The sequence below is a fragment of the Oryctolagus cuniculus genome, chromosome 7 (genome assembly GCF_964237555.1).
Source record: "Oryctolagus cuniculus chromosome 7, mOryCun1.1, whole genome shotgun sequence".
Classification (NCBI taxonomy): Eukaryota; Metazoa; Chordata; class Mammalia; order Lagomorpha; family Leporidae; genus Oryctolagus; species Oryctolagus cuniculus.
Genome location: NC_091438.1, coordinates 142487662 through 142514903, shown reverse-complemented (window position 1 = coordinate 142514903; position 27242 = coordinate 142487662). Strand labels below are relative to the sequence as shown.

General features: G+C 59.6%; 2 protein-coding genes and 1 long non-coding RNA gene across 9 annotated transcripts in view; 1 reads left to right on the top strand and 2 right to left on the bottom strand.

Annotated features, from left to right (window-relative positions):
• The window catches only part of MECR (mitochondrial trans-2-enoyl-CoA reductase), a 30696-nt gene extending 29761 nt beyond the window's left edge, over window positions 1-935 (bottom strand). The window contains exon 1 of one of the 2 annotated variants that reach the window (XM_002716066.5): window positions 713-935. In XM_002716066.5, the coding sequence (XP_002716112.5) occupies window positions 713-927 (215 nt within the window). In that variant the 5' untranslated portion in view covers window positions 928-935. The remainder of the gene's footprint in view (window positions 1-712) is intronic. The other variant, XM_017346528.3, reaches the window with a different exon arrangement.
• Window positions 936-5643: 4708 nt separating this feature from the next.
• Window positions 5644-27242, top strand: part of PTPRU (protein tyrosine phosphatase receptor type U) — an 87004-nt gene continuing 65405 nt past the window's right edge. For 5 of the 6 annotated variants that reach the window (XM_051856780.2, XM_051856779.2, XM_051856778.2 and 2 more), the window contains exons 1-7: window positions 5644-5841; window positions 21691-21822; window positions 24019-24290; window positions 24735-24816; window positions 24905-25020; window positions 25164-25338; window positions 25603-25896. In XM_051856780.2, the coding sequence (XP_051712740.1) occupies window positions 5769-5841; window positions 21691-21822; window positions 24019-24290; window positions 24735-24816; window positions 24905-25020; window positions 25164-25338; window positions 25603-25896 (1144 nt within the window). In that variant the 5' untranslated portion in view covers window positions 5644-5768. The remainder of the gene's footprint in view (window positions 5842-21690; window positions 21823-24018; window positions 24291-24734; window positions 24817-24904; window positions 25021-25163; window positions 25339-25602; window positions 25897-27242) is intronic. The other variant, XM_051856781.2, reaches the window with a different exon arrangement.
• On the bottom strand, window positions 21817-25794 carry LOC127493487 (uncharacterized). The gene is made up of 3 exons (XR_011390809.1): window positions 25656-25794; window positions 24027-25354; window positions 21817-23789 (listed from the first exon to the last, which is right to left on the bottom strand). It is a non-coding gene; the product is annotated as an uncharacterized lncRNA (long non-coding RNA).

Here is a 27242-nt window from a genome sequence, read left to right as displayed (position 1 = left end):
ATCAGCCTCCTGCAAAACTCGTGAACTAAGCGCCATTAGGATTTGAGGACAGAATCCTAAAAGCTGAGGGCTCAGCGACGGTGAGTGCTCCAACAGGAGCAGACGCTGTATCTGGCCTTGGGTCTGTTTAGCTGCAAAACTGCTCTTTTTCGCTAGGCTAAGGGGAACTCACAAGAGAGAGGAGTTACAAGCCAGGGATTTCAGGCCCCGGCCCGATCACTTAGGGGGCAGGTATATCACTTCAGACAAGGCCTCTGCCCTCTGTAAAACACAAACAAGGATCTGCGACCTCATAACTGAGAAGTGAAGACGCAAACGAGTAGAAAAGCACTCTGAGAACGCAGGCCCTGTCAGTCACGCCCGCGTCGGAATTCCGACTGTCACCTCCTGGCTCGCCGGATTTTACCGCTTAGGTCTCCGTTTTCTCACTTGCAAAACTGGGCGAGTCAAGTAACTTTTCCAAAACACTGCTGCGACAATTTAGCGAGATCATCCACTACGCATCAATACTCCAGCCGTAGGCTGTGTCGCTCGGGTTTTTGGCTACGTCGAGGGACCGAGTTTCCCAACCACGAAACACACCGCAGGCTTACGGTCCTGCTGTCCCCCGCCCCCTTCCTCGGGCCCTGACCCTCCCTTCCCCGTGCACAGCCCGTCCAGAACCCCTTCAGAAACCCCAGCGCCCTTCCCCGGTTTTGGCGCCGTCTCTTACTCGACGACCTTGGCTGGATCCCCGTGGCTCCCATAGACCAGCGCCCGGACCCGGGAGGGCTCGGCCGACGCCGCGTAGGGAGAGGCTGCAGCCCTGTGGCAGTCAGAAGCCGAGAGCAGCCCCCGCCGCAACCTGGCCGGGGTCAGCGCCCGGGACAGCGCGCTGCAGACCCACATGTCCGGCCAACACTGAGGCTGACGTCCCCGCGACGTCATCTTCCCGCGACCGCGCGCCTACGGCCCGCCCCCCAGCCCCGCCCCTGCCCCGCGTGACCACGCCCCCATTCTCCTTTAAAGGGCCGTCACCTTCCTTCGCTGCCCACGCGGTGGCGCCTCGCGATTCAGCGTGAGGAACCCCGAGTGGGGGCCAGTGGTGAGCAGTGGGGAGACCTGAGGAAGTTGCGGAGCTTCCGAGCCCGCCAAAGCTGCTCTTCCAGCAAGGAGAGGATGGGGTTGGTCTAAAGCCGTGTGCGCAGCCTGGTGCTTGAGTTTTCTCCATAGAGGTGCCAGGCGCCTGCCAGCATTATCTCGTTGAACCTGCAGTACCGAGTGACAGCATAGGGAGGTAGAGCTTGCCTCCCTACACCTAGGAGAGCCGACGAAAACGGATGGGGAAGCAGGTGTACTGCCCTGGCTGGGCAAGTGGGTGGAACTTGGCGTTTGTTTTCTCATCGGTGCAATGGGAACATTTTGTCTCCTCCCAGATTGTCGTGAGCCTTGGATGCAACAATAGAGGAATGTTCCTATGGATGGAAGAACACGCTGTGAGGACGTTTAGCGTGTTCAGCCCCGAGAGGATGCTCACCGTGCAGAAGGGGATTCAGTGGGACCCCGAAAGTGCTTTGTAAAAAGCCTGGTAAAGGTGTCAGATTTTGTGGTTGAGGGAAGATAGGAACATAGCTGACGTCCCAGTTGCGGGGGTGGGGGGGTGCACGCGAGGGGTTTGCTGTAGTCTGAAGAGAGGCGCTCTGGGTGGGAGCTCTTGGTAGAGGTGCTGTTGGAGCCAGCCCTGAGGGAGGATGTTCTGTGTGCATGAAAGTCGTCTGAGGTCCCATTTCAGACCCGCTGCCCTAGAATCTTGGAGAAGGGTCCGGGAGTCTCTTTTTACAAGCTGCAGGTGGGTGGGGATCAGGCTTTGGGAGACACCCAGCCAGGGCTTCGAAGGCCAAGGAAGAGGCTTTCCCTGGCTTTTGCTGGCCAGAGCGTGCCATCTCAGAGCCTGTCCCCCGAGGCCAGCGATTAGGGATGCGAGAGCTGGAAGCTGGCGCTCTTGGCTTCGAGTCCTGGCTCTGCTCACTTCCAGCCATTCGATTCTGGACAAGTCTCTCGGCCTGTCTGTGTCTCCATTTCTTAGAGTTGAGGGAACCAAACTTATCTGTTTCGCTGTTGTGAGGATCAAGTGGCATATGATCTGGCACAGGCTTGGCACATGGGGGCATCTAATCAGATGTGAAGAATAGAGGAGAAACACCACATGGCACTCACCTGGACACACAGGCCTATTTGTGCCCGGAGGTGCCAAACAACCCTCTGCTGTGAGACTCTGACGGTGACATTGTGCCGTTGACATTCTCTTCTCTGCCACGTTGGTTCCTCTGAATCCCGGGGCAGCCGAGGCAGGAAGACGCCCGGAGCATCGGCCAGCATGTCTTCTCCCTTGTGGGCCTGGACCTCACCCCTCTTGCATCGCTTCAGCCGTCACTTTTAGGCCAGGTCGTTGGGGTTCCCCCAGGGGTTCAATTTGAGAACCACTGATTGAGGGGTTCACATCCAGTTGGCCTGGCCTTGTACTCAAAAGGGTTTATACTTGGACTCCCGCTGTTTCCTGATTTGTCTTCTGCTACTGGACTGAGCACAGCCCATGATCCGACTGCACCTGATACCCACCTTCCCCGGCATTTCCTTGCCATGGGCCTTATCATGGCAGCTCCTCCTGCCTGAGATGTCACCTGCCTGCCTCACCAAACTGGGAAACCCCAGGGTTAAGTATCGTTTGATACACTTTCCCCACCCTGCAGCCCGAGTCAACCCTGCCACCTCTGTGTTCTCTCTGGACTGGTGTTAATGACCTTTAGGACATTGTCTCTTGGTCATTTGTGTGCCTGCATCTGCAGGCGAGAGTAGGGCCATGCTAGGTTCATCTCCATGACGCCAGCGCTCCGTGTGGGGCCTGGAACAGGGCAGGGGTCATGAATATTCCATGAGTTGCAGGTAATTGAATTTCCTCTTGATCTGCTGCCGTCTGTGGGGCCATCCCCTTTCCCCTAGATTTGGGCTGGTCCCTTCAGGCCAGGACTGTTTTTCTTCCTGCCTTCCTCTTTCAAGGATTATAGGAGTTTGTGGCTTTGGAAAAGTAAAGCAGGTGCTGTCTGTGTCTCCGTCCACCTGTTGCCCATGCCCTTTCTCCCCCCGTCGTAGTCTCTGCCACTTTCCCCGGCACAAAGAGCAAAGGGATGGGAAATGGATCAGACCTGGTTCAAGTGCCAGGCCCGCCGCGGATGTGCCAGGTGACCTTGGGCAAGCGTCTGCTGGTTTCTGAGCCCCGATTTGCGCCCTGACAACATGGAGCCAGGCTCCCTTGAGAGCCCTGAGGGATCCGCAGCCTTGGTTGTTTCTTTGCTTCGTGTTTTATCTCCTTTTCTGGGTGGCCCCCTCTGGCTCTTGTCTGCCCCAGTGGCTCTCTGTCTTGCTGCCTTGGTTTCTTCCCTGCACTTTTTTCTTCTCTCTCTCTCTCTCTCTCTCTCTCTCCCCCTATGACTCTCACTATTTAATTCTCTACCTCTGTGCCTTTTGGATCCATCCCCAATTCAACCTAGAGCTCGTTGGCGCTCACAAGAACGGAGCCCAGGAGCCCAAGGAGCCCAAGGAGCCCAGGAGCCCTCTGCTGTGCCTCCTGCATGCCAGGGCAGCTTTGGGTGTGCCCGCCTCAGCACGGAACCAGCTGGCAGTGGAGGCGGGGGACACGAGGGCCTGTACACACCTTGAACTCCCAGACTCTGTCGCACGTCGCTGGGGTTCTCCCACCTGCTGCTTGGGGGGACTTGAACAAAATGGCAGAGTTCCTTACTCTCGAGCTTCCCTTTGCCTTTAGCTGCAGGCTTTCGGCCCATGACCTGTGGTCCCTGCCCACGACCCGACCCGTGGTCCCTGCCGCAGGAGGCTCCCGTCCTGCCCCTCCCGCCCCGCTCACTGCGTTCCCGCCGCCCTGGCCTCCTTGTAGCTCCCAAACCCGCTGCCTCCCACCTCTCTGCACAGGCTGTCCCCAGTGACTGCGCTGCTCCTCCCCCCGAATTGTGTGAGGCTGGCTCCCTGCCACACGTGAGGTCGCAGCCCAGGTGTCACCAGGTCACTTCCTCACTGAAGCTTCCTGGGACCCCCTAGCTCAGAGGAACCCTAATGTCTTGTCACACGCCCCCTCCATTCCTTCAGCTTGCTTGTCTCAGACTGTGACACCTGCTGTCTGGGTTTGCTGTGGGTCTCTCCCTTGGGATACAAGCTTCCTGAAGGCAAGGACTGGCTCTAGTCATTCATTCAATATTCGCGGAGCGCCCAGCACATGCCGCTGGGCTCCACAAAGGCCTCCTAGTGGTGGAGACAAACGATGACTCCCTTCTGCAGCAGCGGCTCCGGTGAAAATGGCAACAATCCCTTCCCTGCGCTGTCCCTCCTCAATTCGCTGGCGAACTAGATGGGACTGTGATAAGGGATATGGAATCTGCTTTCTTTGTGTGTTTCTGCTGTTTGTGGTTCTTGTCTTCTCGCTGGAATGTAGGGTCCGTGAAGGTAGGGATGAGGGTGTGTCTGTGTGGTGTCTCCCCCTTGGCCTAACTGTTGAACAAATGAACCAGGCACAGTGCTTGTTGAGTGACGGGTTTCCATGGGAGGCAGCATTAGCCTGTGCTCAATTCAAGCAAGACGATTTTTAAATAAGATGTAGCTCATTTATTCGAAAGGCAGAGTGGCAGAGAGAGAGAGAGAGAGAGAGAGAGGTCTACTGTCTTGTTATCTAAATGTCCAGGACTGGGCCAGGCCAAAGCCAGGAGTCCAGAAATACATCCGGGTCTCCTGCATGGGTGGCAGGGATTGGAGCACTTGGGCCATCGTCCACTGCCTTCCCAGAGGCATTAGCAGGGAGCTGGATTGGAAAAGGAGCAGCCAGAACTGTGGCTTAACCCCCTGAGCTACCATACCTGGCCCCAAGCAAGACCATCTTGATTCAGATCTTGGTGCGAGCTCACACTAAAGCACAACTTTGGAAAAGTCACTTTCTATGTGCCTCTAGTTCCTCAACTGTGTAATGGGGTTGTCAAGCTGAAGGTTTTGAGTGAGTCCGGGTGGGTGCAGCACCTAAAAATGCCTGGTCTTCATAGAGAAGGCACCTAGTTTGTGGACCATTATGCCGTGAAGGCACCGGCTAGAAGCACGAATAGATCTGACCTGTGCAGCCAAAGGGTCGCGTAAGACCAGGGAGGGTTAGCGAGGGAGGGGACCACACGTCAGGAAGAACTTTCTAAACGCCAGCGTCTCCAAAGGCCTCAACGACCACTCCTGGTAGGCGGCGTGCGCTTGCTCCTTGTAGGTCCGTATGATTGCAGAGGAGATCCACGCATCGCATGAGGCAGAGAGGGCCGGTGTCCCTGGGTCACTGTCCTGATAGCGCTCTCCGGCCGCCCGCGAGGCGCGGGCAGTGTGCGTGCTCACCTGAGAATTCTGGTTCCCCACTCCGAGCAGAGGCCAGTGGGCTTCCACGCCGGGCCCAGGGGCCTCCAGGCAGGGGGCGCCTGGTGGGGGAGGGGCGCGCCGGGCCGGCGGGCGTCCAGACCCCGATAGCAGCGCGCACGGCTGCCAGCGGGGGGCGCCGCGAGACCGCCGATCGTGCGGCCGGGCCTGACGTCAGCGCCCCGCTTGCTCCGGCTCCCGCTCTGGACTCGGCGCCAGTCCCGCTCCGCGCCGCGCTGCTCCGCTCTGGCTCCGGCTCGCCTCGGGCTCGGCTCGGGCTCCGGCGGCGGCGGCGCCCCCCGCACCGGGCCCCCGGGGCAGGCGGCGGCGTATCCACCATGGCCCGCGCCCAGGCGCTCGTCCTGGCGCTCACCTTCCAGCTCTGCGCGCCGGAGACCGAGACTCCGGCAGGTAAGCGCGCGGCGGTCGGACCGAGCTTGCCCCGCCGAGCCCGCGGGGCCCGTGGCGTAGCTCGGAAGAAAGTGTGAGTGTTGTGTGGCCGGGCGGTGCGGGCGTGCTCCATGCGCGTGTGCGGGAGTGGGAGGTCAGTGGCGTGCTCAGGGTGTTGTGTGGCTGCGAATGTGCGTCCACGAGTTGTGCGTGCAAGGCAAGGGGGCTGTGCGTTGTGTCGGCGAGTGTATTGGGTGAAGGTTGTGCGCCTCGAGGCGTGGGTGTGCGCCGAGTGTCTGCCGGTGGCTCGTGTTTGTGCGGCCAAGTGGGTTGTGTGCCTGCAGCGTGTGCATCCGAGTTTGGTGGTGTGGCCGGAGTTGGATCCGCTTCTGTGTTGCATGTTGCCTGCCCTGGCCGGGAGCGCTGTGTGTTTGGTGGTGGGGGGGGGGGGGGGAGAGGGAGAGAGGGAGAGAGGGAGAGAGAGAGAGAGATGCGTGTGCCGAGTGCGGGTCCGGGAACTCATGCGTGGTGTGTGTGCGTGTGAGGTCTGTGTGTGTCCGAGCGCCGTGTGCTCGGTGTGTACGTGTGGGAGTGTCCGTGGCTTGTGTGTGCACCGCTGGGGGCTGTGTGGGTCCGAGCGGTGCCCCGAGTGCCAGGCGTGCGTGTGCGCGAGTGTGAGTGTCGGTGCGCATTGGCTGCGCGTCCGGCAGTGCTGCGAGTGTGGTGCGCGCCGGGCCGCGCTCGGGTGTGCCCGGGCCCGGCCTCCGAGGGGGCGCGGGCAAGATGTGTGCGTGCGCGCGGGGGCGCGAGTGTGGCGCGCCCGGCCCGAGCAAGTTGTCGCGGCTGCGGCGGCGGCGGCGGCGGCGGCCGTGGACCGTGGGCCGCGCGGGGCCGCGGGGTCTGGCCCGGCCCGGGGCTCCGGGGGCGGAGGGACCAGCGGCCGCCGACTCCGACGAGCTGGGCTGTTTGTTGTTTCGCAAGTTCGGCGCGGCGCTGGCGGGCGGCTGATCCGAGCCGGCGCCGGGCCCGGCCGGGGCGGGGAAGGACGGCGGGGGCCGGCGCGGGGGGCGCGGGGCGGGGGGCGGGGGGCGGGAGGGCGCTCCGGGTGGCCCTCGCTGGGCTGTACGGAGGGCGGCCGGGCGGGGGCCGTGCCCCAGGCGGGCGGGGCTGAGACGTCGGGGCTCGGGGCTGGGCCCTGCCGGCGGCTGCGGGCCGGCGCCCCCTCTCGTGGCGCGCCGGAGGCGCCGCGGACGCCGGGGTCTTCCGGGACACTCCGTGGGTTCCACTCGGCAACTTTGCCGGCCTGCCTGCCGTGGGCATGGGAGTGCCGGCGTGCGGCCCCGCGCTTCGGTCGGCCGGGGTCGGCAGTCTTTGGGATGTGTGGCGTGTGAGGCTGCGTACCTGCCCGTGGTGTCCCGAGCTTGTGTCTGCGCGGCGCGTGAGCTGGGCGCCGTGTGTCGCGCGTGTGTGTGCGTGCGTGTGTCGTGCGCGCGTCCCACGGCCTGCCCTAGGGCCTGGGATCCCAGACCTTGGTTCCCTCCGGCCGCGTTGGTTCGGCCCTGCTCCCGGGGACGCCTTCTACCGGCACCGAGTAACGGGGAGACGCCCGGGGCGGGATCCGAGCCGAGACACGTGCCGGGGCCGCCTTGGTAGGGAGAGGCTCCTCCCGGCTGCCCGCCCCAGACGGCGGCCTCCCCAGGATCCAGTTCCCCGCTTGCCGCCCTCTAGCGTGTCTCGGGCGGGAGCTCCGGGCCTCCCACAGCTGCCCGGGGGGCGCAGCCTTAGCTTCGACTGCCCGGTGCCCAGGACGGTGACTCAGTGAGACCTCCCTCCCCATATTCCTCCACTCCCTGCCCTGCCCTGCCGCAATTTTGCCCCTCCCCCACCCTGAGTCAAGCCCAAGGGGTGCTCTGCCGATCCCCCCACCCCACTCCTACCAGTCCTCTTGATTGCCCAAATACTCAGGCATCCTAACTTCCACCAGCAGGGGGACTTGTCCCTCAGTTTCCCCGTCTGCCTCTTGGGCACTGCTGTGATGGTGACTGGTCTGAGTGCCTGGGGACAGCACATGGGTGTGAAGCTGTGGTTGGACGCTGCGGGGACCTGGGTTCAAACCCTGCCACTGCCACTTGCTGCCCATGTGACTCCCAAAGTCCCTGGCATCACCTCTGTTGCTGTCACTGTTAGAGCGGAATTCAGAAGCCCCCAGTAGAAGAGAGGTGGCATCACCCTGCCCCTGGTCTCAGTCGACTTAGCCCAGCTCCCTGCTTACCTCCTGGGTTTCCCAGGTAGGGGCATGTGATGTTCACACCGCAGGAATCTGTTCCACTGTGTTCCAGCTCATTTTGTCCTTTAGGGGTAGTGGACAGAGGAATGAGGGAGAGGCTGCCTAGTGGTTTCAGGTTGAGCAATAGGGTTTGTCCAGGCAGCCTGTCCTCCTGGGGCTGGAGGGAGGGGACTCGGCAGGACCTGGTGAGGGTGGCCAGGCTGGGGGTGTTGAGCTGAGCGGCTGCCTGCCCAGTCCTGGTGACGGAGAAACCCAGGTTGGATGCCCTGCTTGTTGGAGGTGTGCGTGCCGTTACCCTTCCGTGATTCCCTCAGCTGTGCTGGCTTGTGGGGTGGCCCCTCCATGGGGGGATGGGCTAGCCATTGTTGCAGGGCCTGACCCATGTCCCCTTCTTCCTTCCACCCTGCCCTCCTCTGAGTCGCCGACCCTGTGTGCTCATGCGTCCTGACCGTTAGCCCTCTCAGGTCCCCCTGGCTGGCTGGCTTCTCTCCAGCCTCAGCTATCTTTCACCTGCAGGGAGGCTCCCCTTGGCTTCTTCCTTCCCTCATGGTACCAGGGCTTTTCCTAAAACTCATGTTTAAACCTTGGGTTAAAACCCTTTGGAGGGGCTGGCGTCAAGGCACAGAGAGTTAAGCCCCCATCTGCAATGCCAGAATCCCATATGGGTGCTGGTTCCAGCCCTGGGCTGCTCCTCTTCCAATCTAGCTCCCTGCTAATGTGCCTGGGAAGGCAGCAGAGGATGGAACAAGTTCTTGGGCCCCTGCCACCCATGTGGGAGACTTGAATGGAGTTTCAGGCTTCTGGCTTTGGCCAGGCCCAGCCTGGTTGTTGTGGCCATTTTGAGAGTGAACCAGTGGATGGAAGATTCTCTCTGTCTCTCTGTCTCTCTGTCTCTCTCTCAACTCTGCCTTTCAAATAAATAAATAATCTTGAAAAAATAAACCTGTTTGGAGGCTCTCTATTGCCTTTGGGGTGCAGTCCTTCCCCATCTCTCGCCAGCTCCGTTGCTTGCTGTAGCTCTTGCCTGTCTGTCTGTCCAGCCCCTTGTGTTGTGTCCTTTGCCCCTTGCATCCTGTGACCTGGCCAGCCTGCCCCACTTGCTAGAGGCCCCCCTAAAAATCCCTTGCCTGCCCCCCCCAGCCCTTGCACTGGCTGTCATTTCCCCCCAGAACTCTTTAGCTCCACCCCCTCGCGGTGAACTGGTGCATCTTGTTCAGCTCTCTGGAAGCTTCCCTTGGCCATGCCCTGTCCTGGCCCAGGAGGCCGGTGGGGGTTGATCGAATTTTCACACAGCACTGTAATTGTTGTGATTACAGTTTATCTGTCCTGTCCCCCTTACCAGAGCATGGGCTCAGCGAGGACAGGGACTGTCCTCAGTGCCCCAGTACGGCCTGGCCCACCCAGGCAGAGTAGATCTGTGTGGCTTCAGAGAATGGATGGAGTGGAGTGGGTCAAGTTCGGAGCTGGAGATGCCAGACGGGGGCGCACTGACTCCACTGAAGGTAGAGATTAAAGAGCTAGGGTTTTCCCTCCAGGAATCTGGAAAATTCTGCTGGGGGATGGTATTGTGTTGTGGAAAGGCCACGCAGAGAGGGTCATCGGGAGCTGTGACTTGAGGTTAAGTCCCTGGCAGACAGAAGGGAGCAGGTCCTCTGCCTGCCGTGCTCACCTCCGCCCTCTCTGTGTGCTGTTCCCTGGCCCCAGCCGCAGCAGCTGGCGGGGCCCGGCCCCCAGGCTCAGCCCTTTGTGATGAGGCCTTGGCAGTTGGGGAAGCATTGAGTCCCAACGGTCATCCTGAGCCTCTGGGGGAGGAGCCCTGGGCCAGGAGCGGGAGGGGAGCTGACTGGCAGCCCCTCCTCCGTCAGCCCCAGGCCTGTCCCGGCTGCTTGAGAGCCGGAGGGAAGGAAGGAGACCTGCTTCCTGCGGTGACACTTGCAGGTGTGTGGATGTGACCCTGACATCTAAGCTGTCAGGGAGTGTGTGTGTGTGTGTGTGTGTGTGTATGATTGTAGCTGTGGGAACAGGGCTTGTGGCATCTGGCAGGGCATCTGATCATCTGGTTACCCTGGTGTGGTAGAGTCTGAGCTTGGGTTAGGCTTTGGGCCCTGGGGAGCCTAGGGGGCTGAAGATCCAAGGTTCAAGTTCCTGGAGTTGGGCAGGCAGCTGTTTTTTTTTTGTTTTTTGTTTTTTTTTTTTAAAGATTTATTTTATTTATTTGAAAGAGTTACAGAGAGAGGTAGAGACTGAGAGAGAGGTCGTCCATCTGATGGTTCACTCCCCAGATGGCCGCAATGGCCAGAGCTGCGCCGATCTGAAGCCAGGAGCCAGGAGCTTCTTCTGGGTCTCCCACATGGGTTCAGGGGTCCAAGGACTTGGACTGTCTTCTACTGCTTTCCCAGGCCATAGCAGAGAGCTGGGTCAGAAGAGGAACAGCTAGGACTAGAACTGGCGCCCATATGGGATGCTGGCGCTTCAGGCCAGGGCTTTAACCCACTGTGCCACAGCGCTGGCCCCAGGCAGCTGTTTGAGTGGCTGATGTCTCAGTATCTAGGTGAGGGTGTCCCAGGGTCAGGGTGTGGGAAGGCAAACAGGATCCCACAGGGCCTGTGGGTGTGGAGGTGAGTGTGCCCAGGTGTCTGAGAGCGCTCACGTTAGGGTGTGGACAGTGTGGAGTGCCTCTGTGTTCTGTCCAGGTGCCTGGGTATCTGAGTGCCAGGGTAGCCATGCACCTAGCCACAGGGTTCTCATGGAATGGAGTGTCCTGCTGAGTGTGAGCTTGGGGCCCTGTGTCTGTGTGTTCAGGTGTGGAAGAGCCCCGGTGTCTCGTGAGAGTCTCCATTCAGGAATGCGGTGTGCATGTGTGGGTGTTGGGTGGGAGTGTCCTGACACCCCCTTCCCTGGGCCTGCCTCCTGATCGGTCTTCAGACCCAAGGCCAGGGTTTGCAGTCTCCCTGGCTGGTCGCTAGTGTCAGAACTTTCTGTGGGAATGTTCTGGGGCAGTAACCCTCGTTCACATGTTCCATCTCCATGGAGTTGAAGTGAATTGAAATAAGCATGGACCCCTCAGTTGCACTGGGCAGATTTCAAGTCCTCAGAAGTCACGTGTGACTCATGGCCATCGCCAGACCTGTTGGTGCAGGGGGAGGATGTTTCCACCAGCCCAGAAAGTTCTGCCCAGTGCTGGTCTAGAGGCGCGAGGGCTGCAGCATTGTCGGGGGCTGGGGGGGGGGGCACTGCAGGGAGTAGCTCGGTCTGCATGGACCGCCCCCCAGCAGCTGTGGAGGAGGTTATGTTGATGCCTCAGCGTCCTCTCCAGCCTTGTTATTTCCTGTCTGGGCTCCTGCAGGAGCCCCCTCCTTGGTCTCCACTCCTCCACTCTGCCACCAGCCTCTTGCGCTCCGATGCTTCGACACCCTGTGACCACAGTGACCCCTCTAAGGCAGACAGGACGCTGTGCCTCAAGCCGAAGGTTCCCCAGCCCCCACAGGATGAAACCCACCCCGCACGTGGCCGAAGAGGCTCTGCAGGGCCAGCCGTTTCTTTTCCACATGGCTTCACTTTATGCCTTTCCTCTGATGGCCCCACTCCTGCTGCCCACCGGGTGACCCCGGCTCGCCAGGCCACCTGCCACGCCCTTTCTCACCTCTCTACCTTGGCACGTGCTGTGCCTTCTGCTGAGAGCCTCCTCCTCCCCTCCTGGGGCTGCCCACGTGCTCAGCCTTCAGAGGCCAGGTCCACAGTCGCTTGCTCTGTGAAGCCTTCCCAGCCCCTGCTATGCACAGTGGGTCGCCCTTCTCCCGTAATGCATACGTGACAGTGTGATGCCACTATCCTCCATCTCCTTTCCCCATTAGGCTGAGTCTCTGTCGTCTTTGGTCCCTAGGACCTTGATGTACGTGGCAGGTGTCCTCTAAGCATTTGCATCGATGTGAACCTCTGGTGCATGGACAAGGCTTGGAGGGGGTGGTGGGAGGAGCTGGGGCTCCAGAGGCCAGGCAGGGGTGAGCCTCCTTGTCCAGCTCTGGGCAGGGGCTCCTGCTGCCTTCAGGATGGCTGGGGGAGGACTCCGGAGGAGACAGCTCAGAAGACACTGCTGCTGGATGACTCAGGAGGTCTTGGCCAGAGCCCCAAGGTGCAGACCCCAGGGCCAAGTGCTGAGTCAGCAGGGAAGAGGAGGAAGGGGTTTTGTTTAGCTCCTGAAGTTTGGCAATGTAAGGGCCAAAGCTGGGGAGACAGACTGGGGTGGGGGTGTTGGACAGAGGCCTCGCTGGGGCTATGTGGTGGGCAAGGTCACCTCTGGGGCTGGGGGACAGCTCATGGTGCAGATGTATCTGGGGGTGGGACAGCTCAGGCAATGAGGGGACAGGTGGTGCTGGGAGGACAGCTGAGGGTTGGGGACAGGTAGGGATGGAGAGAACGCAGATGTGGGACAGCTGGAGGTGACAACTGGGAGGTGTCAGGAACCTATCTGGACAGGAGAGGCGGGTCTGAGCTGGCAGAGGAGGAAGGGGGTTACTCAGAACGTGTGCATGTGGACCTGCGTGGCTGTGTGTGTGTAAATATGGTTTGTGTTGAGAGTGAGGTAGTGGAGAGCATGGGCTCAGGGTCCAGGCCGTCTGGGTTCTGATCCTGATTCTGTTGCTTCTAGCTGTGTGAGACCTGGGCAGGTCCTGCCCTCTCGGAGCCATTAGTGTTCTCATTTGTGAGACGGGCATGGTGACTGGGCCCTCTGCATGGGGTTGCCGTGGGGGTGCATTGTGTATTTATATGCGTCTGGTTTAGAACCAGCCAGGCACACAGAAAGCACTGTGTGTTTGCTGTTATTAAAGTGTGTGTGTGCGAGCGTGCGTGGGGGCAGCCTGCATGCTCAGAAAAGCTTGTTCTTGGCTTCTGATGAAGTTTGGGCCTTGGAGGGAGTGTGGGTGGCCAGGCTGGAGGGATGGGGCAGTGACCAGCCAGGTTGGGTGAGTCTGGCTGTCCTCTCACTTACTCCCCACTGTTCATCTCACCTCCTCCCACCTTGCGCCAGGGCCTAACCCAGTAGGTCTCCCTCCCCTGTCCTGCCCCTCACCGCCCCGCCCTGGGCTGGGGGCCAGGGCTGAGCGTTAGTCATCCAAAGGCTTTTCAGCAGAATCTGACTTCATTGTTTGCCCGCCAGCCTGCTGGTGCCTGGCTAGACATAAGCACTGTACAATGGGCTCAGTTCTGGACTGCCGGCCTCGTGGGTGACAGTGGCTTCATCCTGTGCCCTTGGAGAGTCACTGGGGCGGAAGATGTCGGCGAGTTGGGGTCAAGGTGGGAGGAAACCCACAGGGCAGATGAGGCCTCCAAGGCAGCCCAGCTGGCCAGAGCTGTGGGCACAGGACCCCTGGGGGGCCTGGGCTCCCCACGCCTCCAGTGTACCCCCGGGTGGCATCTGCAGTTTTGCAACACTGCAGTGCCACTTCATTGTCGTCCACTAGCTAACTGCATGGCAGCACAGCTGTGGCCCGCCCTGCGCATGTGCTCTCTGGGTTCCTGGGGCCCAGCACGCTCATACTGCCCTACTGTGTGTGTGACCGTGCCGGGATCTAACATTGCTAGGGGTGTGTGGGTGCTCTTGAGTTCCCTCTGCCTTGCCCCCCGACCTGTGCCTCCATCCAGCAGTTGTCCTGCCCGCTGGAGTGTTGCAGCCCCCTTCTGTGCGGCCGTCCTCTGCTGGGTGGTGAGCGTCGCACTGGGAAGGTGGATTCTCCTGGCGTCCTGGATGGAGCCCCTCCTGCTGCCCCTCTGCTTGCCACCACCTTAGGCTTTTTGACAGCCACACTGCATGGCGGCCTCATTGAGCTTTTTGGTGCCGTACTGCAGGACCTCACTGGGCAGTCTACACTGCTCTGGGCATGTGGGCCTTCTAGGGATTTGGGCCTAGCCCCTCTCACTGCAGCACTGCACTGCGCCGACTGGCGGGGCATCTCCGCCCTGTGTTGCGTTCCCACAGCGGGCGTCTGCTCGGCGTCGGCCATGTGGGCTTGCCCAGGTCACTGCCTCCTGGTCCAGCCTGGTGCTGCTGCTCACTGCCCTCGCCGCCCTCGGCAGCAGCTCAGCCTTCCGCTGTGTGAGCACCCTGGTGTTGTCTGGGATCCTGCCCCAGGTTTCCCTCAGAGCCCCAGGTGGGCACTGTGTTTGCATCAAATGTCCTCCCCGCAGTGCACCTGTGCCCCAGCCTGCACAGACCTCGGGGAGGCTGTGCCTCCCCTGCAGTGTGGGACCACTCTGCTGTGCTGGGGGTCTGGCCTGGGCTTTTCCCGGTCATGGTGTCGGTGCACTGCACAGTTACTGCGATGGGCCTTTCTCCTGCCACATCCCTGCTCGTTGTAGGGCTGTGTGCCGTCCCCAGAGCCTTTGAACTGAATCCACTGTTCCAAACGCGCCTTCACTGCACACCTTAGCTGTGCCACTTCTTGTGCTGCGCTGGAGTCTACAGCTGTCTATGCCTCGGGACTTCCCTGAACTTGTATTCTGGGCTGGGTTGCTGCAGCCAGCAGTTGCCTCTGTAACCCTCTGCATCCTTCCCTTGTCCGTGTCTCTGTGCTGTCCTGCATGCCTGCACTGGTCACACCCTTGCTGCAAGAATGCATGGAGCTCCTTCCCTTTCCCCCAGCCCCATGCTAGTGCCTGGAGAGGGAGAAGAGCCAGGTGTTTCTCCACACACCTGTGGTGCAGCGGCCCCGAGCACCCGCCCAGCGTGCCATGAAGTGCACTGCAGTGGTGGCCGCAGGCCATGCAGGGCTGGCCGCAGTGCTGCCATGCATGTGGCATCTCCACGCTGCATCCCAGTTCTGCCTGGTTCTGCCACACCAGCCCAGGTGTCTGTCCGGGGGCGTGTACACACTGTGTGCAGCTCCCCGCCTTGTCTCACTGCATTCTGCTTCTGTGCACCGTGAAACTGCTGCCTCGTACCCTCCAAACACGGTGCTGTGGCACTGCACAGCCGTGTCTGTCCACAGTTCCTTCGCAAAGTGTAGGCTTTGCACTGCACAGGCTGTGGCGTTGCCCCATGCCCCTCTGTCCTGCCCGGTGTCTTTATCTGACCCAGGTGTCTGTACTGCAAGGGATCTGTGCACTCTGCCCACCTTGCCTTGATGCTTTGCCTCTGTGTACACCTGAGCAGGACCTTCCCCTCATTCTGCCGATATGGCTGTCCTGTTACTAACTCCGGGATTTGCAATGCATATCAGTGAGATGAGGGGTGGGCGTGGCATAGATTCACCTGCTGCAGTTGGCTTTCTGGCATCCTCAGTGGAGATGGTAGGAAGTTGGCATTGCTGGGCTCTGTGTTAGCTCTGCTGGGTGGTGCCAGTTCAGCTTTCTCTCCCTGTGGCCCGACCCTGAGACATCTTCCTGGTTGTGGCCATGCTGAGCCCTGGGTGATTAGAAGGTGGGTATGTTGCTGCCAGCCCTGGCCATGAATCATTGCTCATCAGTTGGTTGGGGCTCTGGTGGGCAGCTCTGGGAACCCCAGCGCAAGTCTGGATGCATTGACCTGGCAGTGAGTGTGGTGAGGTAGGCCGGCCCAGGCCTCTGAGCTGGAGTCACAGTTCTGGAGCTGGGTGCGGCTGGCCAGTGTCCTATTATCTGGAATTGTGGGCCCCATTAGTGCAGCCATTGTTAGCCATCTTCTACCCAGAGGGCTTGGGGAGGGCTTCAGAGGCAGGAGGGACAGGGAGGAGCTTGGGAGGTAGAGATGCAGCTGTAAGTCGTTGGGGTGGAGAATCCAGGGTAGGGCTGGGGTGGGTGAGGACGTCCAGGAGCAGGACCTGTGTTGGTTCCCGGGTTGGAATGGGCCAACTCAGGACAGGGGGACAGCTCCGGATGATGAAATGGACCAGCCTTGTCACCGGGATCATATTTGGGTTTCCTAGGCTAGGATGGGGGGCTGTGCCTGGTATGCGGTAAGATCCTAGCTCCTACATTTGGGAGAAGTTTTATTTCTCTCCAGGGCCACCCTTGGGAACTGGATGTTCTGTGAACAAAGCAAAGGGAACAGACATCTGATGGTGAACAGGCTGTGCTTACCCAGGGTCTTCAGAAAACAGGAGCAGCTGCAGCTACGGTGGGCAGAGGAAGCGTGGCGCACACTCACACACACACGTGCACACGTACGCACATGCATGGCTCCCCTTCACCCCACCACAGATGTGTGCACCCCTTAGGCACATGCCTGCTGCTGCTCAGACGTGTGCGTCTGCACACCCAGTGCTCACACTCGCTCACCTCCACACCCGTCCCCCCAGGGGCCCCCTCTGCCCTCACATGATCCTTGCTCATGGGCACTTCACACCACTGCAGTTGGAATAGCAGGGTGCCCTCCTTATCTCACAGGTGAGGAAGCAAGGGGCAGAGAGAGCCAGTCACCTGCCAGCGGTCACAGATGGACCCGAGGCTCAGCGGGAATGAGAACCAGGTCTCTTGTTGAAGACTTGAAACCTGGTGCCAGGCTCTCCTGTCACTCCCACAGCCATGCATGCGCGCTCACACACACAAACACACCGGGCAGCATGTGGGAACTTGCACGTGGAGATGTGCGTTCCCCTCCTGCCAGCCTCCAGAGCGAGCTCTGTCCCTTAGCTCACCCCGTCCAGAGCCCAGCCCAGCCGGATGTGGAGAGACCATCCCCCTGCTTCCCAAATTGTGGCGGGCGGTTGCTCAGGCAACCGCCCGGCAGATTGGGGAGATTAGCGGAGGAATGTAGCTGGGCCAGTTGGAGCTGGGGCTGGGGGAGCAGTGGGCGGGGGTCCTGGCTGCTTCGGAGGCCTCTGCAGATATGGGGGGCCCAGGCAGAGACCTGCTGGCCGCCCTGTGCCTGGCCTCAGTGGCACCATGTCTCCAGGCTCTGGCCAGGCTGGGGAGTAGGAGTGGATGTGTGTGTTGTGCACCTCTCTGGTGTGACTTGGAGTGGGTGCTGTTTGCATCCAGGACAGGAATGTGAAGCCCCTTCCCTCACTGGTTCCGGGGACCTCTGGGTGGCTTGGGTCCTGGTGTGATCTCTGGAGAGGCTGCCTGACTGCTCAGGGCCTGTGGGAGGTGGCACTTGTCTCACCTGACTCTGGGCCCTTCCCTGCTCCACACCTGCTGTGGCTCCCCAGTTCAAAATGAGGCTGGCCCCCTCACCTTGGCATTCAAGGCCTCCATGATCTAGCCTCAGCTCCCCTCCCTCCGTTGTCTCCAGCCAGTCTGGGCGCTGGGCTGTGTGTTTACTACCGCTTCCTTCTTTCCCTCAACGCCCTCCCATCCACCTCACCCCCCAGAGCAATACCTGCACCTGCGCTGCTGGTGGGCAGCCTCCTCCAGGAAGCCTTTCCCTTCTATGAACCCTCCCCTTCCTGGCCTTGCCCGGTCTCTTGGTCTCACTCCTGTACCCCCATTCAGACTGTGAGGCCCCTGAAGCCAGGTGAATCTCGATCATCTTTGCATCTGTAATACACCTGCTGGGACCTGCCTTGTTGTGTCAGGGACAAATGTCCTGGGAATGACACTGAGTGTGGCCCACAGGGGATGGAGATAGGGCTTTCTTCTCTCTGTGCCTGGCCTCCTGGAATAAAGTGGGTGGTTTAAACACCCATTTCTGCTCTCTGTGGCCGCGTGGCCTGGGCAAATGGCAGCATCTCTCCAAGCCTACTTCTCTGTCTTTGGGGCGACTGTGAATGCGTACCCGCACAGGTGGTCATGCGGTGACTGGCAGCCCCCTGGGGTGGTGGAGTGTGGGGGATGTGTCGGTGCCCTTGTCAGTGTTAGTGGGACCCAGAGGGATCCTAAGCTGCACTTCTGCCCTGAACTCAAGGTCTGAGTTAGTTTTTGCCCCTGGCCTCTGGCAGGAGTTGGGTCTTTTAAAGTGGGCTGGGACTTGACTTTGGGGCTCTGGAGCTGTCCAGGCTGGAGGAGAGGGGGGCTTTTGGCAGGGCTGGGGAGAGCTGATTGTTTTTATCCCGGTGAGAGCTGGGGAGCAGGTGTCAGGGCTCTCCAGAGATGAAATCTGTAAGGGTTGTAACTGCAGCTGGGCCTGGCCCAGACACACAGTGCTGGATGGACGTGGATCGGCAGGAGGGTGGCACTCCGGGTGGGCTCAGTCAGCCTGGGCTACCCCCCTGGTGGGGATGAGTCGTGGGGATTATTTGGTTGGGGTCAGGGGTTATACTAGCTGGGATCAACCGACCTGGGGTCAGTCAGTCTGGTGGTCATTTTGGCTGACATTAGATAGCCCAGGTGTCATCTGCCCAGGGACAGTCAGTTGAGAACCACTCTGGCTGAGGCCAGCCTACTAATTGGTCACCAGTATGGGTCAGTCGGTGTGGGGTCCTGTGAATGGGCCCATTCCATCTTGGGGTTGCTCTGGCTGAAGTCAGATGGTCTGAGTGTCACTTGGAGATCCGTCTGTAGTCCAGGCAGGTCATATGGCCTGGCTCAGGATGGACCAGAAGAAGTGAAGGAGTCAGCACTCTCAGGTTTACCCCAGGCCATGAGTGGGCAATCTTGGGGTAGCTGCCTTGCAGTTTTTGAAGGAAGAAGGACTTGAGCCCCAGGCAGAAGTCAGCTGTCTTCTTCCTCCAGGAAGCCCTCCCTGGCCATCCCTATTGGCCATGTCCTCTCTCTGTGATGCACTGTGGGTCATTTTCTAGAGGGAGAGCTGAGGCCCTTCCAGCACCAATGGGGTTAAAACTTACCGGTCCCTCTCAGGTCATAGGGCATGCTGCCCCCCAGGGCTCTGCAGGCTTGAAGGGGCAGCCAGGCCTTCCGGGTCCTGCAGAGAATCTTCTGTTACTTTCTGCACCGCTTGGTGCCAGCTGCATGCCCGCATCTCATCTTTGCACACTGATGGAGTGCAAGACGAGCAGAGGCCCCGACAGCGGCGTGCTCCTCTGTGTTACGTCATGGAAGCAGCTAGAGAAGCCGAGGAAGCCATGGAGCCCCCGAAGCGACAGCACCAAGCGCTGCACCTGCTGCTCCCTGGTTCCCGTCTGCCCCCTTTCTCTCCTCTTCCTGAGGCTGGGAAGCAGCCCAGGTTTGCTGCACCTCCTACAAAATCGTTTCCCTGTAGGAGGCACGGACTTTGGCGCTGGAGTTCAGACCCCGCCTCTGTTCCTCATGGAGGCGCCAGCAGCACATAGTAGGAGCTGCTCTTTTTTGAGCACTTCCACGTGCTAGGTACTGTGCTACGAGGGCCACCGCTTCGAGTGCTTACCAACCCCGTCTCTGCGTGGGGAAATAGGCTCAGTTTGCCCACAGTCACAGGAGTTAGCAAATTACAGAGCCAGGGTTCTGTCCCAAGTCTGTCTGGTGCCACAGTGCCCTCACGAGCTGCCATGCTGTACTGTGGACAGATCCCTGCACTCCTCGAAGCCTGTCACCTCGTCTGTCCAATGGAAGTACCAGGGGCTGGCAGGCACCCAGGACAGAGCCTGGGCCAGCTCGTGCCTGCTTGTTCGCCACTTGCTCAGGCGTTTTGCTGTTCTCTGATGCTTCGGCCGCCTCGCAGGCACTGAGGTTTGGGGGTGGTTGCAGGCACCGGTTTGTAGCTCCTCTCTGAACCGGCCATGTTCCCGGTTTTATTAGGTGCTGGGCTCAGGGCTTTGATGAGCCAGCTGCGATCCCTGGGCCTCGTCAGCAGCCAGCGGCCTCACCTCCATTGCAATCCCCCCTCCCTCCCTCCCCTTCTCATTTAAACGGCTTCATATCCGTTCCAAATCATGGCTGTTTGCTTCCTCAAGTCACACACTGCTCAGTGCACACAAGACTGTGTTTTGTGTGTTCCGTTCCCGCATGCAGAGACCTGAGTTGGCTGATTTTGGGCAAGGCCTGAATCCCCTGCCATCTGTGGAGTACAAATAATGCCTTATCCTCCCCTCAGCCCACACGGGGTTTCGCTTTCCATGGTGTCAGTTATCTGGGGTCAACTGTGGTCCAAAAATATTGAATGGAAAATTCCAGAAATAAAAATCTCCTAAGTTTTAAATAATGTTTATTGTTAGACTTGTTCTATTTTAGTATTAGTTTTTGCAATTCACCTCTTACTGTGCATCATTTATAAACTTAAACCTTAGCATAGGTAGGTATATACAGGAAAAAGCACATTATATACAAGGGTACTTCAAAAAGTTCCTGGGAGAGTGGAATTAAAAATATGAATTTATTTTGGTGCAAAAACAATTTTGAAGTCCATGCATGGTTTTTTTTGTAATATGCATTTTCTACATATTATATGCAAACTTTTTTTGTACTGAAATTTTTTTGCCTCAAAATAAATTTGTACTTTTTATTTCAGATGGAGAGAGAGAGAGAGAGAGAGAGAGAGAGAGAGAGAAAGCTCCCATCTCCATTCCCCAAGTGCCTGTGATGGCTGGGGCTGAGCAGGCGGAAGCTGGGGGCCAGGAACTCAATCCAGGGGTCCCACGTGGGTGGCAAGCACTTGAGTCATTACCTGCTGCCTCCCAGGGTGTACATTAGCAGGGAGCTGGAATGGAGAATGGAGCCAAACCCAGACACTGATACGGGATGCGTCCTAACCACTGGGCCCAATGCCTGCCCCAGCCCAGACTTGCAATTCTGTTTTCCCACGGACATTCTGAAGGACCCTCACATAGGGGTCCAGAACCCCCAGGGGCAACGGATGTGATGCTGCACTGTGGTGTTAGGTGTTGTGCTGGGCTTGTCCTAAGCCTGAGTCGATTGGGGGTGGCAGTGGTTGTTTTCCTGGAGGTGCTGTCAGGCTGGCTTGGGGCCTACTCTGTCCTCTGGGCGAACCCCAAGGAGCAGTCAGGAGACCTGGGTTCAGACCTCACCTCTGTCCCTAGCTGGGTGGCCCTGAGAAAGTCACTCAGCCTCTTGGGACCTCAGTTGCTTTGTCTGTGAAATGGGGCTGGTTCTAGTCCGTCTCATGAGTTGTCGTGGGGTTCTGATGACACAGCAATAATGATAACTGTCTGTATTGAGGAGGGACTTTTTAATTTTTTTTTAAAGATTTATTTATTTACTTGAAAGAGTTAGAGAGAGGGGAGGAACAGAGAGAGATCTTCCATCTGCTGGTTCAATCCCTAGATGGCTGCAACAGCCAGCACTAGGCCAGGCCGAAGCCAGGAGCCAGGAGCTTCACCCAGGTCTCCCACATGGGTGCAGAGACTCAAGCACACGGGCCATCTTGTGCTGTTTTCCCAGGCACATTAGCAGGGAGCTGGATGGGAAACAGAACAGTGGGGACATGAACCGGCGCCCATATGGGATGCCAACGTTGCAGGCGGCAGCTTTACCCACTGCGCCACAGCGCCGGTTCCTGAAGAGGGTCTTTGAGGGTGATGAGTAGTGGGAGGTCCTTGGGAAGTGCCTGGGAGTGGGTGGTGTGGGGGAGGTCTTGGTATTGGGATGGGGGCAGGGTAGAGGAAGAGGGTGGAAGAGGGGCAGTTTTGTGAGTTGGAGGGAGCAGTGGGGGAGGGTCCTGGAGAGAGGGAGAGGAGGGGAGTGGGTCTGGGTGGAGGGACGGGAGAGCAGCCCCAGGAGCCTTCCTGGTGGGCAGCCCTGCCCCAGCCTGGGCTGAGCTGGCTCTGCCTTCCCAGCCGGCTGCACCTTCGAGGAGGTGAGTGACCCGGCAGCACCCTGCGAGTACAGCCAGGCCCAGGACGACGACTTCCAGTGGGAGCGCGTGCGGATCCAGCCTGGCGCCCGGGCCCCTGCGGACCTGCCCCACGGTGAGCCTCCTCTCCCGCACCGCACCGTCCCGCTCTGTTCTCTTGCAGAAGCAGTTCCGGTGGCGCTGTCTGATCCTGCATGTCAGGCAGTGTCTCTTGTCAAGCGGGTGCAGGTTCAAGTAATCAACGCCTTTACAGCTGAGGGTTAAACCCCTTGCAGCTTAGCTCAGGCTCCGCCCCACTCTGCCAGGTTTCCCTACTTTGTCCTCCCCTGGGAGGCCGTCTTGTGGGTCTTGGGGCAGATGCTGACAGAGCAGTGACATCAGGGCCGGATGTGTGCAGAACCTTCCTCTGTCTCATCTTCCTGCAAGTCCCAGATCCTCCCTGACTTCTACCCTGCTGCGCCCCCACTTTGGGCTGGGGTACTTTGGGCATCCTGAGCGTTGGACTGCGAGCCAGGAGACTCATTTTATGGATTCTAGTATGGGCCTCCTACTCTGATTTTGGCCCTTATGAAGTCATTCCAGAGGCTCGAAGACATTTACCGGCTGTGTGACCTTGGGGAGGTCACTTCCCTTCTCTGAGCCCCCATGATCCTAACTGCAAAAATGGGGAGAACAGCAGCCTACTTACAGGGTTACTAGATAGCACATATAAAGTGCAGAGCACCCGGGGCGGGGGTGTTGGGGCTTGGCTGTTTAGGTGCTGCTATTGGGGGTATATGAGGAGACCCAATAACTAGTACCCCTCTTCACTGGGTGCAGAATCGACTGGGAATTAGGAAAAGGATAAGGCAGACGGAGGTTACTGATAGGGGCTGTGTCAGAGGACATGACAGCGTGAGAACCTAATGGGCTTTCTGAGTGAACCCCAGGACGGGGCAGCCTAAAGATCCCTCACCTTTCCCCTATCATCGTAGTGACCCAGGGCTCCCAGCATGGCTGAGCTGGCATCTGCTGTGGCACGGCACCCACCACGGCAGGGCCCCTGGGTGGGCCTCGCCACTCCTCAGCGCCTGGCACACAGTGGGCTCTCACGTCCAAGAGAGAGGATTTGACTTCACCTTTTCCAGTCCCGACCATCCTGGGTGGGCACTGCTTGTCTTTCTCTTACACTCAGAGACCCAGCCCGTGAGGAAGGGGAGCAAGAAATGTACCTGCTGCTGATTCTGGGGCAGGTGGCAAGTGGGACAGGGACAGAAATGCATGGGACGGAGGCGGAGGGGTGCGGAGTGACAGCAGAGAGAGGCCGAGGGGCGGGAGAGGCAAGAGGCACATGAGATGGGAAGGAGTAGCAGGGCACACCCCCGTGCTCAAGGACATGGCCCAGGGAGACCTGGATCTTGTCCCGTCCTGGGCTGCGAGTTGTGCTTACCTCCCGGCCAGGATGGACCCAGGAGCCGCCTGCCTCCGCAGCTTCCTCCTGGCTCACAGAGATGAGCAGGAGCCCCTTCTGTGGAGTCCCGGGGGAGCCCTCCTGGGGCGGGATCTGAATGAGCTTGTATTGGCCAGCAGCCAGGTCTGGGAGGCGGCTGCGCTGAGTGGCTGCCGTGGGAGGAGCCCCAGTGGCAGCTCCCTAGCCTTCTTCCCAGCCAGGTCCTGAGGGGTCCCGTCAGCTTCTACCCATGTGGTAGAGCACACGGCCTGGATCTGTGCGGAAGGGGCCGGGCTGCCTTTCTCCACATGGGACATCTAGCGAATCTGTATTGCAGGAAATGAGACCCGGGGGGTACGGACTGGAAGTGAATGTCCTTTCATTCACGCTCTGTCCTACATTTCATTCAGTGTAGGTTCAGAGCCTGCTTGGGGATGGAGTAGAGCCCCGAGACTTCCCAGCCTGGTGCCTCACAGACGTGACGTTGTTCATGATCCCGGGGCCAGGAGGGAGGCCTTTGGAAGAGGCGGCCTGGTGGGGGGGGGTGCTGTCTATGCCAGCCATGTGACTCCTGAGCTAAGTCCGTGCCGCCGGGGACAGCTGGAGCCAGGGGAAAGCTGTGGTTCAGGAACCGTGGGGCCTTGGACTGTGTCCTGTAGCCGGTGAGGGGCCGAAACGGGTTTTTAGAAAGTCAGGTCTGTGTTTTTTGCTGCACTGCCTCCTCTTTGGGAAACAGATGCTGGGACTAGAAGGGCCTTCCCCAGGGAGGCAGAACAGGGACCAGAACTCAGAACCGACTCCTTTGTTTCTGCTCCTCCTCTGTGTCCCTCCCCCCACCCCCGAGATGGCCTCACCTCCTGACTCTTCCTCCTCTCTTCCCAGGCTCCTACCTGATGGTCAATGCTTCCCAGCATGCCCCGGGCGAGCGGGCCCACGTCATCTTCCAGAGCCTGAGCGAGAATGACACCCACTGTGTGCAGTTCAGCTACTTCCTGTACAGCAGGGACGGACACAGCCCAGGCACCCTGGGCGTCTACGTGCGTGTTAACGGGGGCCCCCTGGGCAGCGCTGTCTGGAATATGACTGGATCCCACGGCCGTCAGTGGCACCAGGCGGAGCTGGCCGTCAGCACCTTCTGGCCCAGTGAATATCAGGTGGGCTGGGCCCAGTCTGTGGTCAGCCTGAACCTGGTGGGGGCGGGCAGGGGTGTCAGCCTGAGGTCAGAGCGGGGGAGCAGCTGAGGCTGGCATTAGTCTGTGTTAGGTATTAGGAGTCCATCTGCGGTCACGGGCAGGGGTCAGTGCGGATCCAGCGTGAGAGGTCATGATTCATAGGAGGAGTGAGGGATGAGTTGGAACTGTGCCCACATGGAGACCCTGCCTGTCTGGAAGGGTTTGGCTGCCTGTAGGGAACTATGCAGGTGGACTGGCACCTGTGGCCTGGACCTTGTTGGCTGTGGGTGCTTCCGCTGGTGGGTTTGGTAGGGAGGGCCGGTGTAGGCTGGGCTGTCCTCTGCTGGCTGAGGACGCCCCTTGAGGGCACGTCCTGGGCCGGGCAGGAGGGATGTGGGCGTGACGGGGGCCCTTCTGCCTCGGCAGGTGCTGTTTGAGGCCCTCATCTCCCCCGACCGCAGGGGCTACATGGGCCTGGATGACATCCTGCTTCTCAGCTACCCCTGCGGTGAGTCCCGGCCCACCGGGGCGCAGGGGTGAGGGGTGCCCGCGGCCGCCGCCCCTGCCAAGCTCAACCCCGCGCTCCATTCCCGCAGCAAAGGCCCCTCACTTCTCCCGCCTGGGCGACGTGGAGGTCAATGCCGGCCAGAACGCGTCGTTCCAGTGCATGGCGGCGGGCAGAGCGGCCGAGGCCGAGCGCTTCCTCCTGCAGGTGAGGACGGGCGGGCAGCCTCCCCAGGACGGCCACAGGGAGCAAAGTCGGTGACCCCCTCCCTTGGCCCGGGCCGGAGCGAGCACGGGACCCCGACGGCCGCCGCGTTTGCCCGACTCCGCCACCCCCTTTCCCCCCCGCAGCGGCAGAGCGGGGCGCTGGTGCCCGCGGCCGGCGTGCGGCACATCAGCCACCGGCGCTTCCTGGCCACCTTCCCGCTGGTAGCCGTGGGCCGCGCCGAGCAGGACCTGTACCGCTGCGTGTCTCAGGCCCCGCGCGGCGCGGGCGTCTCCAACTTCGCGGAGCTCATCGTCAAGGGTCAGCGCGCCCACGCCTGCGGAGGCGGGGCTTGTGAGGGGGCGGGGTCCGAGAGGGCGGGGTCAAGTGAGAGCTCCCTGAGGCCGCGGGAGTTGAGGGTGTGGTCCGCCTTAGGGCCGCCCCGGGGTGGGGCCGGGGCTCCAGATCGGGTTTGGTCGAGGGCTTGGTAGCTGCTTGAGGGGCCTGGAAGGACCCAGGGGGCCCTTGGGGCTTGGCTATAATGGGAGGCAGAATTGGGGACCAGGTCTCCGCATCTCCTCGCAGAGCCCCCCACCCCCATCGCGCCCCCTCAGCTGCTGCGGGCCGGCCCCACCTACCTCATCATCCAGCTCAACACCAACTCTATCATCGGCGACGGGCCCATAGTGCGCAAGGAGATCGAGTACCGCATGGCCCGCGGCCCCTGGGCCGAGGTGCACGCCGTCAGCCTGCAGACCTACAAGCTGTGGCACCTGGACCCCGACACGGAGTACGAGATCAGCGTGCTGCTCACGCGGCCCGGGGACGGCGGCACCGGCCGCCCCGGGCCGCCCCTGCGTAGCCGCACCAAGTGCGCAGGTGAGCGGGGAGGGGCAGAGGGCTGAGCCCTTGTTAGGGTGCTGACAGCAGTGGCTGAAACCGGGTGTCAGGCGCTCACACGCGCACAGGCGTGCATGGTAGGTACTGGTGTCCCTTGCATCTTGCAGACAAGGTGACAGGGCCAGAGCAGGCGGCTAGCAAGTGGCAGAGTTGGAATTGGAACCCTTTGACTGGCAGGCTCTGGAATCTGTGTTCTTAATTCTGCCTTCCATCATCCAGATAAAATAAACAACACTGTCAAATCAACGTGCATTTTAAATTCTAGCCGGATTCCCTTGCCTGGGCATTGAGCCTGCAGCCTGTTCCTCCTTGTTAAAGGGGATAAAGCAGCTGTTAAGAGCAATGATACACCTGCGCCAGAAGCGCTCTCTTCTGTGCAGTCAGAAGGGAAATTGAGAACACAATGGTTTTCTTTGTGATGTCAGCGTTTCTTTTTAATTAGAAGTTTTATTGAGATAGTGTGGGTCTGCCTGCTGCTCTGAGGAAGCTGCAGCGAGCTCTCTGTTCCCGTGGCCCCTTTCGTTGTGCAGAACCACAGCGTAGGTCACCGCTGACGTCGGTAGGCTCCCCGGGTCTCGTGCAGGCCTCCCCAGTTTCACTTGTCTGTGTGTGTGTTTGGTCTACACAGTTTGTCATGTGCTGGTTTTTGTATTCACCACTGCAGAGAAGTATTGAACCGTCTGGTCACCCTACAAGCACTTAATGTTTCCCCCTCCTTTTTTAATTTCTTAAAGATTTATTTATTTGAAAAGCAGAATCCCGAGAGAGAGAAAGCGAGAGAGAGAGAGAGAGAGAGAGAGAGAGAGAGAGAGATTATCCATCAAATGACTACAACAGCTTGGGCCCACACCAGGAGCCCGGAACTCCATTCCCAGTGTCCCCCATGGGCGGCAGGAATCCAAGCACTTGGGCCGTCTTCTGCTGTTTTCCCAGGAGCATCAGCAGGGATCTGGATCAGAAGTGCAGCAGCTGGGCCTCCAGCCAGGGCTCTGATATGGCCTGCCAGGGCACAGGCAGAGGCTTTAGCCCTCTGTGCCACAGGTCTTTCTCCCCCATTCCCCTTTCATGACCTCACACACCTCCTTCTCTTCCTCCACCCCCTCACCCTTTGTAATCACTCCAGTTTTAAAATTCTATTTCAAAAATGTTATGTAAATGAAATCATAGAGTATCTACGTTTTTGGAATTGGCTTTTTTGGTGGGAGTTGTATTGCAGTAGAATTCACATCTCATACAGTTCTCATTGAAGTGTACACCATTGTTGGTGGTTAGTATACTCCCAGAGTAATGCAACCGTCAACAGAATCGATTTTGGAACACTTTCA